Source organism: Protopterus annectens, chromosome 8.part0, assembly GCF_019279795.1.
Source record: "Protopterus annectens isolate FY-2018-M chromosome 8.part0, PAN1.0, whole genome shotgun sequence".
NCBI lineage: Eukaryota > Metazoa > Chordata > Ceratodontiformes > Protopteridae > Protopterus > Protopterus annectens.
This window is the reverse complement of record NC_056741.1, coordinates 1,010,430,430-1,010,444,670: the sequence shown is the minus strand read 5'-3', so window position 1 is coordinate 1,010,444,670 and position 14,241 is coordinate 1,010,430,430. Positions and strand designations below refer to the sequence as shown.

Here is a 14,241-nt window from a genome sequence, read left to right as displayed (position 1 = left end):
GGATGAAGTTCCAGGGTTTGTCACATACAAAGTTTACATGATAGCTTCCATAGTCCTGTGATCTGTCTGCTTCATAACCACTTAAACTTTGCCAGAATAGTAATACATTATCCAGCTTTTATGTGACTTATTAGACTTTTCCCACTCCAGCAATATGGAAATCAAATGTAAAGCACATAGGTTTTGTGAATCTCGTATTTGAAAAAGGTGATGGTTTATGGAGCGTATTGACCGAGCACATTGTAGAATCATGCAGAACTCCTTCAAACCATGACAAGGGGCATGAAAATGAGCAGGGGGAGGTAGGAGGGTTACATTTTCTGCAACAATAGACAGACTGGTTTAAGTGCACATCTCATTCAATTTTGTCATGAGAGATAAGTAGTGAATGTATCCAATAAGTAATAAGGATGACAGAGTCACCTAATTCAAATGGTGCTATGTGGCCCAGTTATTATACCTGCTTTGGCTGGTGCTGCATTCTCTTATGTGGACAAGACTTCCTCATAGACTGAAAGCCATGGCTATGTCATCATTGTTATCATCTAAAATTATAATTTTCTATGCTGGCAATGACTAAAGTGAATATTAAATTAGCAATATTACGAACTAAATAAAAGCTAATGAGATTATTTCATAGACCAGTTCTGCTATAATGACAAGGGACCCATTTTTCTCCAGGACTGCTTGTTAAGCATAACAAAGGCATTACTATCACTAAGGAACCTTTCTTGTGTATATATGGAGGGAGGGGATGGCTACTAAGGCTACACTACAAAGCATAAAGCAAGGAAAGACAGAACCAAAATGTCTAGTGTGAGAATATGATGCTACAGGTGAGTTTCCAATATGAATGAACAATAGTTTAAGGCATACCTCTCAACCTCTTAGCACAAAAAATCTGGACAAAGCCAAAAATAATGGGGGAACAAAGCCCCAAAACAGGGACAGATTTTAAATATTGCTATCTTAAACTTAGAAAGTTGCTAGAATAAAAGGCATTGTATTTGCATGCATTTTCTGAAGGATATGAATTCTGAAACTCAAATGCCTGTCATTATTTAGTAAATTCAGTCCTCACTGCTTTGCCACAAAAATTCATAAAACCACAGTTTTTATGAGGAACAGACCAAAAATATGAGGCAAAAATCTGGACATTCTACAAACATCTGGACAGCTGAGAGGTATGGTTCAAGTATTACAACAAACCATGTAACATTGCTTATGCCTTTGAAATCCATGAGATCAGCAGCACAGACTTCATATGAAGAAATGCAGTGTCATCCTGATGGGGTTGTTATAATGAGATGGAATTTAGAAATATTAAGCACACCACCTTACATTCTGCTTTCAGATGTTTTAATCATACTTTTTGATAAATAGGAGATGCAGCAAGCTTCATGATAGTTAAACTAATAGCAAATAATAGATTAATCTCTAACCTTACTTGACAATGATCCAAAAAAGGCAACTTGATCCCATGTGGCTACAAATACCCAGGTAGTAGTGAACTGTAGTTCTGGAAAGTATCTGTTGACTTCTGCAGTGGTCCTATGGAGAAGCTCTGCATTTACACTCTCTCTGTAGTACACAGATCCATACAAACTGTTATCCACATCTGCCCAGAATGGTGCCACAAAGGCCCTTCCATCTGACAAAGGGAAAGCATTTGGTGTGTATTGTGATACAGGTGCTTGGAAGGAAACCACTCCATTGTTGTTCACCTATACAATCAAAAAAAAAAAAAAAAACAATTTGTGCAAAGGTTGTCTCATATACAATGCAAAATTATTTGCCAGTTTCAAGTTTCATGTCCAAGATAGATAAGACACATTTATTAAAATACAAATTATCCAAATGTGCTGAACCAAATTGCATCAATGTGCTTAATTTTACTACAAACAAATTATGGTATATAAGTGTATGTTATTAAAACAATATACATAGGTGTTAGCCTTATGGAATTTTTGGTGGGACTCTAAGGAAAAGTCGTCATGTTCCTTAAATCCATGTGATCTCTGATTATGAACCCAGCGTACCATAAAGATACAAGATTGCACTGCTTATGAAGGTCAGCGGTGAGTTCATTTTATTTACCTCAGAAAAGTTAACATTGAGCTGCTTCCTGGGTTTTCTCGGACATGCTGCATAGCAGTAAGCAAAGTTATATTTTTCATTTTTGTTAACTAGCAAATACTCCAACCTAGTCTTAAACCTAATCTTAGTTGTGATTCAAAAGTACAATGTACAAGTAGAAATTGCAGAAATCAAGTGGATAATGTATTTTATATAGATTACTAATAAGACTGGTCAAGCAGCTGGGGTTTTCAGAGGTTATAGAGCTTGTGAGGGTGATAACTTCTTTTTTCTATCCTACTCGTCATGATTCATTCAAAAGCAGTTTTAGAGAACTATGCATCCCCAAATTGCTGACAAACTGGTATTTAAGAACATTGAGATTAAAAGATACATTTTATTATTAAATACTATTGTGCATTTTTTGCAAGACAATTCTTTTAGGATTTTTCAAGACAAACCTACAAATATGATATGAACCATATAAAAACATTAGAAATCACATAATGATATTTTAAAATAACCAGTCGAAATCACATAATGATATTTTAAAATAACCAGTCAGAAAAAAAACAATTAATTATACAAATTAACTGATGTCAACTTCAAAAACAGAAGTGATTAAAACATCTCATTTAATTCTGGTGGAATATGCAAATTTTAAACACTGGTATGTCCTTAGGGGTAATGTGGTTATTTCCCATGCATTTCCATTACAAGAGGTTTGAAGTATTACACAACGAAGATTCTATCTTGGCTGGATCTTTCTTGGAGTTTTTACTAAATGGTTTGTGTGACCTTTTTACCCTTTGGTTTGGATGTTATTTGGGATATTTTGGAGGCACCCTGTTGTTTATGGACATAAACTTGTTTTTAAGCTCTGTGTTTCTAAAGTACAGCCAGACAATCTACTTATGCTGTACTTATGAGTTTGGAAAAAGAGTGAAACAAAGCATGTCTACAGCTAGTGATTTTTGGCTTTATTGGCCTTAATGCACTATAAAGAATTTAAAATAGTAAACTGTCATGGATATTCAGAAGCCATGCAGCTGAACCACTTATATGTCCTTAAAGAGTCATGTACATTTATTCCATGGATCTTCACTACAGGAAGTTTAAGGTACTACACAGAGATGACTTTTGATTGCTGGATCTGTCTTGGAAATTTTACTAAATGGCTTGTCTGTGTGACCAGTTTATCATTTGGTTTTGATGTTATTTGGAATATTTTGCAGTAATCCTAATGTTTGTGGACATCAGGCTTGTTCTTCTGTGCTTCTAAAATATAACCAGACAATATACGTATGTGGTACTGACGAGTTCAGAAAAAGGCTGAAAGGTGGCATGTCTATAGTTGTTTGGGTTTGGATTTTTTGGCCTGACTGCACCATAGAGACATAAAATAAAAAGTCATGGACATTAAAATGCCATTGAATTGAAACACTGGCATATTGTTAAGGAGCCATTTGCATATATCCCATGGGCCTCTACTCTATGAGATTTAAGGCATTACACTGTGACAACTCTAGCATGACTTGATAGTCCTTGGAATTTTTACCAAATTGTTTGTTTGTGTGACCCTTTTACCTTTTGGTTTGAATTGTAAACTTCACCATTTCATGTGTAAGTATAACAGCTTATTTTGTATATTACTGCTTTTCACTGATAAAATATTCTAGACAATTCTCTGGAAGTTATATTTATTACCTGTTATAGTTATATGTTTATTCAAAACATCACAAAGAAACCTTCTACATATTATTCATTTCTGACATTTGATGAAGTTCCTTTATTTATTTTCTTTAATGAAAGCACTTATGGAATTTTAATAAACGTCAATGTGGTGGAGCAAGCTGAAACTTGGTGTGTTTTGTTTGTATTTAGTTAAGTTTACACTGAGCGTGGAAGGTTTCTTTTATTTATTTTCCATGTTTGGTTTCCTGCACTGCATACATTTACAGAGAATTTGAAAGACAGTTTTATGGCTAAAATATGAATAGCGTAGTCTTCTGTGATAACACTGGAGAAGAAAATGTGACTTTCTCAGGTATCAATAAGAACATTGTTCTTGGAAGGGAAGTGAGACAGCCTGTTTTATTCAGTGGCAAAGATATGAGTGAAGGAATGAACAAGTTAAACCTTTGGTGTTCACAGCGGATGAAGCTCTTCAGTGGTGAGCACCAGAGTGTTGTGACATTGAAGGTACTGTGAAAGAGTATGAAAGTGAATTAAGCAAATTTAAAACAGTGCAGTAGGACAACTTTTATTTTAAGAAATGTTTATGTGCTGGAGTGATTCCAAAGATTAACAAAGTCCCTATCAGTAAAGAAGGGAATGAGCCTCTGCTGAAGGATTGGGTGGTATTATATGAGAGAGAGTCAAAAAGGAGGCTTCCAGTTAAATAAGATGAAATATAACTTTAGAAAATCCTGTATAAATTGGAAATTTTGCAACAGAAATGTGATGAAGAAAAGTTTCCACAACAGACTTGATGAGTTATTTGAGTAAGTGGCAAACAAAGATTAAATTATAGAACAAAGAAAAATTAAGAAATTTAACAGAGATATTGATATTAAAAAATGAATAGACTAATCTTCATTATATGTTGTAAATCAACAGCAGAATAATTTTCCAAGTTCAGCTAAATGTAATGCTTATCTACAGAATTACATGCCATCCCAAGAAAGACACAAAACATCCAGTTAGAATGATTTTTTTTTTAATTAGGGCATCATCAGAGGTGACACTATCTTTATCCAGTTTAGGGACGGCAACAGCAAGATCAGCCATAAAGCTGCACAATGGGTCCATTCAGAGGGCATGGTCACAATCAGCAGTGTACCAATCATGATCAGTTTCAGGAGTTTCCAATGGAAAACAGCAGAGGGCAAGGTTTTAGAAGTCCTAACTGTATGCCAGGACTACTCGCTGAGTGATGTACAGAGCATGGTAGATTTAGTTTCTTCCAGTGTTGAAGACAATTATCATTTAGGCATGGAATATTCACCTAACATCTGAAGCAACAGCTGGTTATAATGCCATCCAGAATACAGTTGGTGGAACTATGGTGGAAGCAGAAAAAGTGGGGCTAGTTTTGGCTTTAAACGATTCCGATAAGAATTCCATGAATGTGATGAAGTTTGGTAAAATCAGTAATGGAAACATTACAAAACAGCAAGGTACTTTTAATATTATAAATGTGAGTTCCTAAAAATTGGATGACAATTAATTGAACCTTTTATTGGGGGGTTTGTCCTTTGTTTCAGGCCATAAGGCCTGCAGATGTTATTTTTATCTTTCAAACTTATGTCAAGAAATTTAAACTTAAAAGTACATTTCAGTAAAAAGCACATTGCATGTAAAGGTATGGGTTTGAAGAAGATGAGTGTCCCCCCTTTGTAATTTTGCAGTCACGTTATTTCAAGAATTGGTGACTCTGGTTTTAAAAAGTTTTTAAGAGGAATGTTAATAAAACAGTTGAAGGAAGAAAGTTTTTTTAAAATGATAATCTAATGAAAGAGGAGAGGGAGGCATTACAATTTTTATGTCATAACACTGATACATGTGTTATGATGACAAACAAAGCAGGATGTATGGTACTGATGAATGAAGAAGAATAGAATAAAGGCATGGATAATATGTTAAATAATAATGAGCAATACAGGGTTATTGAGGAAAAAAATGGCTGTTTTCAACCATTATACAAAAATAAATTTTGTTTTAAATAGATTATATCATGAAGCTATATTTACTGAACAAGTGTTGCATTTTTTGACTATTCAAGAGCCCAAGATTGCCTGCTATATATGGGATATATAAGATACATAAAAACTTACAAAATTCTCCCTTTAGGTCAACTGTATCGGCTAAGGGATCAAAAGTAGAACCCTTGGTGGTGGCCATTAAACATTACCGCCAACCTGTGTTAAGTTAAAATACAACTATAAATGTACTATTGCTTTATACAATTATACTGAATTTGGAGGGTGTGGAGATGTTTAAGAATTTCCTCAGTCATTTAAAGCTTGAAAATTGTATAGATAATGACTTAATTTGTGCGTTACTTTATTTAGTGTTGAATACTTTTTTTTGAGGATCAGTGTTATCAACAATGAACAGGGGTGTCAGTGGGTGCAGTCATGGCACCTACATATACTAATATTTTTATAGTTTTATGGGAACAGCTGAATGTTTTTAACAGTACTCTTTTTTAAACATTGCTTGTTACTTATCAGATTTATTGATGATTTTTTCTTTTATGGAATGTAGGTGTAGATAAGTTGATTGATTTTTTTGAATATATGAACAATGCATCTGTGTACTTGAAGTTTGAATCTAAACACCATAATAAGAGTATTGACTATTTAGATGTAACTGTTTATAAGAAGAATGATAATCAAATATGATATATACATATATATATATATATATATATATATATATATATATATATAAATTAAAAGAAACCCATAAGGGGTAATAAATATTTAGATTATTTTAGTATGCATTCATTATATACAAAGCGGAGAATAATAAAAAGTCATTTCATTAGGGCATCAAGATTAACCTCAGAGGATGAGGTGTTTATTGACAAATGTAATGAGACAACTGCTTTTTTATTGAAAGGAGTTATCCTAATAGTTTGGACAATGAACAACTGAATGAAGTATGTTCTAATAGGAATAATAGGTATAAGCCTATTATGAGTGTTAAAGACAAAAGTGAAACAGCAGATAAAGATTTCAATGATAAAACCAAGCTGGTAATACCGTTAACATATACCTGTGACAACAAACTATTTAAGAACATTACTAGATAATGTTGCAGTGCTCTGAGGGTTAATGAAATTTTGAGGGGGTTTCTAAGTGATTTCTCCTTGGTATGTGGATAAGAGGGCAGCTAATAATAGAAGCATTTTAGAAAGAGCTAAATCTACTTTCAATGATAATAAACTGACTAATAAGAACAGTGGTACTTTCCCTGCTTTGGATGCAGGCAATGTAGATTGATGCAAATAGCAATTTTTTAAATCTGTTTATAAACATTACTATGGGTCTAAGGATAGGTGCAGTTGTGAAACTAGTCAAGTGATTTATCATGCTGAAAGCACAGCTTGTGACAGTTTTTATATTGATAACACAGTCAGAAAGTTAAAAAGAAAGAGTAGTTGAACATATGAGAAGCATCAAAAATAAAGATGAAAAAATCATCTGTATCAACACAGTTGTTGTTTGTTCTTCTTTTGGCTTTTCCCGGTTAGGGGTCGCCACAGTGGAACTCCGGTCCGCTAATGATTGGCAGTAGATTTTTTACGGGTGCAGAGGTGTCAGCTTGACGCCCAACCTTCAGCAAAGGCACACCCATTCTACGTATGTCTTTCAAACGCCACTCGACTGGGGGGAGAACATGCAGACTCCACACAGAAGGTGCTCCAGTCAAGAATCAAACGGGAGAACCTCTTGCTGTGAGTATACAATGCAAAAATTATAAAAAGTTTGTATTTTTTATATCAGAGCATGTTAGAAAGGATTTTAAGAGAGATGATTTAGAATCGCTATTGCAGAGAAGGTAGTTAGTATGACAATTTGAATTTGATGCTTTTTTAGATATCCAGGCATTAATGGTTCTGTTAATTTGTCCATTTTTCTTAAAGTGGCAGTTTGTATTATTAGATCTAAGCAATTTGTTACTGGATGAATACAGCCATGTGATTTTTTTTTATGAACAGTATTTAAATGTAGATGTTATTCATTGCTGTCATCTGATGAAGTTCCCTGTATATTCTTTGGAATGAAAGTGCTCAATGTATTTTAATAAAAGTTGTGGAGGTGGAGTGAGCCAAAGATTAGCATTTTTTGTTTGTATTTCAACAAAACATTATGAATTCACCCTTAATATCATTTGTATGTTACTTACTGTTTTCCTCAAACTACATTTGGTTTCTCTGTATTAAATGCTCCACATTACACTCCCCCTGCCAGGGTATCTGAAACAATTACTATTATTTACAATATACTGTGTGTGTTTGCTATAGTTAAAGGTATCCCACAGTTATGTATTTTATATGCAATTTAAGAAGATGTCCCCACAATAGTTTTATTGTCTCTGTCCTCAGTTAAAATACTTCAGTATTTCTGTTAAATAAAAATTATCACTGACAGATTTTGCAACAAAAATATACATAAATGCATTTCTTTTCTTCACCTTTTGGTTAAGTATAATATTATTTATGCAGTCACAATGCACTTCTTCTATCACTTTGTATGCTTTTGGAATACCTCTGTCTGAATGCTTTCTCACTTTTAACCTGTTAACCACTTCTTTTGTGTGTATAACAAACTTGTACAGGTCACTAGTTTTTCCATTTAATCTCAGATTTATGTTTATTTTTAGTTATACTATTTCTTACATGTCTATGGTGGTGGCTCGGGTAGTGAATAACGTCATTTTTTCTCAGCACTTTCTTATAAGTTAAAAACTTGTAATCTTGTTCATCATAAAACATGTTCACATCAAGAAACATAAAAATAATAACTTAGCTAGGCAAAAAGGTCAAGCCTGCTTCAACATTATTCACAAGCATTTGAAAGTTAAATAAAGTTTCTATATTAGAACACCAAAAAAATCCCCAAGCAGCAAGCAAATCCTCAATTCAATAAAAATCAGCAAAACCCAACAGAAGGTTTACACGTTTCCAAATAATTCCAACAGAGTTTATTAGAACTGTGTAAGTACTTTTGCAATGATCAACATTGCTTCCTCAGACAAAAAAAAAAATATGTAAAAAAACTGTTTGAATACACACTTACATTTAAAATGAACCAATCACATTTCTTAAAAAGCCCTCCAAAAAATTGAACAAACTGTGAGTACAAATAACATTTAAATGTAATAAATGTAATGTAATGTTCCTTTAAATTTGTGCTCACAATTTGTTCAATGTTTTTGGAAGGCTTTTTAAGAAATGTGATTGGTTCATTTTAAATGTAATATGTGTATTTAAACTGTTTTTTTACGTAGTTGTTTTTTGTCTGAGGAAGCAATGTTGATCATTGCAAAAGCCCTTACACAGTTCTAATAAACTCTGTTGGAATTATTTGGAAACGTGCAAACCTTCTGTTCCACTTGGGTTTTGCGAAAGTTTCTATATTTCTTTTCTGTATAAAAAGAAAATGTTCATAGCAAGTGACATATATGAAAATATATTTCTTAAAAACAAATTTCTTTCCACTGTACTATGAAGATAATGGCACATATAGGTGCCATACTGAATCCCTTTGCTGCCTCATTTAACTGCTGTGACCAACATTATTATACAGAAATACTTTGTTATCCCATTCTAAATCTTGACATTTCTAGTTTTTCTCGGGTATAAAAACTTAAGGAATGGTGAATATTGGCATATAAGGAAACAATGTCTGAAGTTAATAAAATATCACTGTTATTAAATTTCACTTAAGTATAGTGATCAAATCCAATACAGACTTAATATATGATTTGGTTTCCTGTACCAATTAATTAAACTCCACAAAGAATAAGATTTTTTCCATTAAATAACCCTAATAGATATAGCAAGACCTATAGGAGAAAATCAGTTTTTTTTTTTTTGGGAATACTAAACATATCTGGTTGTCTTGGGAATTTTACTGTGCAAAAGCCATATAGGCTAATGACTTATAAAAGTCAATAAAAATCTATTTATTTAGTTAAACATTGGATTTTCAGTCAAATTTGAATAAACAGACTTACCAGATGGCATAAATAATATACTCTAATAGTTGTATTCCTTCCCCAATATCATTATAATACCTCCTTTATAGGTTCATAGATTAGTACTAGGCTACCTGCCCTTGTGGGCCATTTTTAAGCCTAGCCAGTTACCCCATGTGAGACTCAAACCCTGCACCATGTGTCTATAAGGTAAACACCTTAACCATTATGCCGTCCTCCACCTCCAAAATAAACAGCCCTTGCAGGTCTAGAACCCAGAACCCTGTACACTATAGTCACAGCAGTTTACCACTAAGCCATCAGAGCTTATGTATAAGAATTATATTTTATCCTGTTTCAGATTTTGTAAAGACTGCCTTTCTGATGTCAACAAATTGTCATGAAATCCTTTATTTTGATATCAACAAACTTTCACAACTTTTTTTTAACATTCTTTCACAAGCATTCATAAAGAGATGATCATGTGATTTTGTATAAATATGGAAGGTCTAGAAGGCAAATTTTTATTAGCAGAAACCTCATTATGACATATCAGTTTCAAATTACAACAAATGTAAAATATTGCTTGAAATAAGCATTTTACGTATAGGAATATCCAGTCTTTTGTTTAACATTGGTAGTTCTGCATCACTTATAGAAATGTAGAATACTATGTACAGTAGTATTACTAACATCACTTTGATTTGCTACACTATTTCTAGTAATTTTGTGATAATATTGATTGTACTACTGTTTCCTTTCACTGTTTTCTGTTCTTTCCCTCTCTCCTGCTGACATTACTCTTTCTTCTTCCAGAGAACAGCAGTGGACTCAGAGGTGAACAATGGCACACACCTACTTCCACTGGGAACCCCATTGTAAGACCAAACACTGCTTGTACTTGAGTTGTTGGGTCCTTGTACATGGCATGCACTAATTCTACAATGATTTTGGGACTCAGAATCACCACAGAACCACCCAAATCAGCTTTTTTGGGACCTTGTCATATGCTTTCTCAAAGTCTAGGAATGCCCACTTGGACTCTTTCCTTGTTTCTAACTTCTTCTCAAGCATCTGTGTCACTGCAAACATCAGGACAGTTGTGGTGCATTCTGATCTGAGACTGAACTGCTCATTTTCCATCTTACTTTCTACTAGTGTGTGAATTCATTTATCAGTCACCCTCTCCATTACTTTCATGCAGTGTGATAGGAGTTTGATACTTCTATACTGCCGACAGTTGTGAATATCCCATTTGTTCTTGAGCACTGGCACTAGTCTGCTTATTCTCCAGTCATCTGGGATACTTCTTTTTCTCCATACTTCTTTGAGCATCCTCAGGAGCTATTCTTTTCCATCTCATACAACATCTTTATCATACCTGTTGTGACTGCATCTGAGCCCGCTGCTTTCCCTGATTTAATTTTCCTTAGTGCTGTTCTTACTTCTTCTTGGGTGGGCTCCTCCTCTTCTCTCACCATAGGCTGTGTTTGGGGCAGTACAGCTTCTGATTTTTTTTAATTCAGAAGCTGCTGGAAGTACTCCTTCTATCTGGCTTTGATATCCTGAACTGGTGAGCAGGTAGTTGCTGGCATCCCTTTTGAAGGGTGTCTGACTATCTTTCTTAACTTTCTGTCTTTGCCTTGCAACCTGATACTTTATTTGTGCCATCCACTGAGTTCATTTCCAGAAGTTGGTAGAGTGCCACTGATAACTTGTCTTTGCTATTACAACTCCTCCCTTACCCTCTGTTAGCCAACCATTATTCTTTCCTAGCCTGGTCAATCTTTTCTATCTCTCACTTTGTTCCTGCACCCCTTTCTTTTGATGACTTCCTAAACTTCTGTATTCCAGCACCAGCTTTCCTTATGTACCTTATTTCCATCCCTGGCTTGTCTACATATCTGTTCTGTAGTTTTCACACATGCTTCTTTTGAGACTGCCATTATTCCTCAACTCCACCTATTTCCTCTTTTTCTTCTTGAGATGCTGCAGCCCTAAGTAACCTGGTTTATGTTGACCTTAGAACCTTCTCTGACCACTGCTTGCAGCTGATTGTGGCAACTATTGGTTTATGCTGTGGGACAACTGTTTCACTGGGGCTGACTTTACAATCACTGATTCTACCCCAGTGCCCTTTCCTTACTAGGAGGAAGTCTACCTGAGTTGCATGTTGGCCTCTTTTGTATGTGATCTTGTGAATGTCTCTCCTTCTGAACCACAAGTTGGCTACCATTGAGCCATTTGTTAGGCAGAAGTCCAGAATGACCTCTCCTTCTTTATTCCTGTTGCCCACCCATGTGGACCCAGGCAGTCCTCATATCCTGTTCTATATGTTCCGATATGTGCATTCAGGTTATCCATTATGAACACCAATTCCTGTCATCCTGCTTTATCTAGCAGGTCCTGCAACTGCTGTCTAAATGTACTGTTTTCCTCAATATCTCAATCCTGCTGTGGGGAATAGGCTGAGACTATGCTTGCTACTCTATTATTACACTAGAGTCTGATTGCCACGAGTCTGTCACTAATTCTGATCATATCCCTCAATGTCTTCTGAAGCCTCTCACGCACCACAATTCCAACACCATTTCTAGCCTGCCCTCCTCCTGAGTAGTAGACTCTGTATCCCAAGCCAAGTGTCTTTGCTGTGCTGCCCTGCCACCTTACCTCCTGGATACATAGGATGTCCAGCCTCCTTGTTTTCATCATGTCATCCACTTCTTAGTCTCATCCTGTCAATGAACCCACATTGAGTGTGGCAATTCTTAGTTCATATTTGGCCAGTTGATTGGTTTTACATCCAGCAGACCTATCCTAGGTAACCCAAGCTGGGCAACTGGACACTAACCTCCTAGTAGCTTATTGAGCTAGAGCTGCTGGGCTTTATGGCAGGCACATACTGGCCAATATGGGCACATACAACCCTCTCACTATTAGGATGGGTCCCCTGGCATAGATCGGTTCCTGCTAGACCAATGGATGGGTAATTGAAAATTCACCCCTGATTTGGCACCTATGTCTCTGACGGACAAAGGCAGTCAGTAAATCACCTCCCTATATAAATCAAAATATCAGTTACATTTAGGTTGCATGGCTAGGCTTATAAGGGCCCTAGTGGTCATTAGTCTAGTATAAGCTTATGAAACTATGAAGCTATATGTGTGTGTGTGTGTGTGTGTGTGTGTGTGTGTGTGTGTGTGTGTGTGTGTGTGTGTGTGTGTGTGTGTGTGTGTGTGTGTGTGTGTGTGTGTGTGTGTGTGTCTGTGTGTGTGTATATATGTGTGTGTGTGTGTGTTTGTGTAGGTATAGTACAAAATGTTGAATAAGCAATTGTAGGTTTCTGTTGGTGCAAGAAATGCCAAATGCACAATATCTGAAGCTCACATTTGGTCAACTGAGTAAAGGTTGAATAGTTATATGAACGAAATATTGTACACAGATTTGGTACGACAATGACTATGGAGTGGTGAGTTGTTCTAGTGGTTTAGATGATTTAGGGCAAGAAATCACTTTCTGATGTAGTTTCTCAGTATCTGGGGGCCTTGTCTTCTACATGCAGAGATGCAGGGGGGGATTTGATTGCCCCGCAAAGACACTTTTTATGTGTTTTGTCAATTGGCAGGAGTATTTAGGTAGTCAGCATGTTGGTGTGTCAGTGTCTTCTGCTGACTGGGTATAACACATTCAGTATATTGTTTGCGTTTATGAGATCTGGGATTTTATGTTGTCAAGATTTGTTGATATACTCATGCCTGTGTGTATTTTGAGTGAGCTGACAGGTGAGTGCATGTGAAGAAATATAGTGAAATACTGACTAACAGTGGGTTGAGGAAGTTTTTTCCTTTTCCACAGTGTAGTATGATTTTGGAGTATGTGTATATAAAGCAGCAGGGGTGTGGGCAACTCAGCTCCATACACTGGAGTACAAGGGGACTTGCTCCCTACAAAAAAATACTTGTCTTTGTGTTTTATTGGGAATTTTGCTATAACGTTCCTTTGATGTAATTCTTTGGTGCGAAAGGTTTAACGTATTGCTCCTTTGACAAATGCTCTGATACTCTTATGTATATATTTGGGGTTAAAATGGATTTATGAATGGAACAATGAGCATTTATTTTAAAGGGGCTAAAATAGTGTCACCGGGTGTGGTTGTGTTTTGGGGATTTATGCACCTTAAACATATACCGATATACCCTCAGTTGTTATATGGGTAACATTTAGATTAGTTAGAAGTATACATATTACTTGTTGCATTATGCCTTGTTTTAAGTTTCCCTTTCTTCTCCATGTTTTTACTTTATTGCCATATGCTATTGATTTTTTATGTTATTTTATTTTTTTTTATTTCATCCCAGCTGGCATGTCTGATTTTTTCCTGTTTTGTCCTTTATTAGCAAACCATTTTAGACAGGCATCTGATGGACACTTACATTCATTATCAGGACAGTGACT

At 35.4% G+C, this 14,241-nt stretch overlaps 1 protein-coding gene across 1 annotated transcript in view; it reads right to left on the bottom strand.

The window, feature by feature from the left end:
- The window catches only part of LOC122808387 (alpha-tectorin-like), a 161,329-nt gene that overhangs the window by 126,003 nt on the left and 21,085 nt on the right, over positions 1-14,241 (bottom strand). Inside the window, exon 4 of the mRNA XM_044079353.1 lies at positions 1,443-1,724. Within this exon, the coding sequence (XP_043935288.1) occupies positions 1,443-1,724 (282 nt within the window). The remainder of the gene's footprint in view (positions 1-1,442; positions 1,725-14,241) is intronic.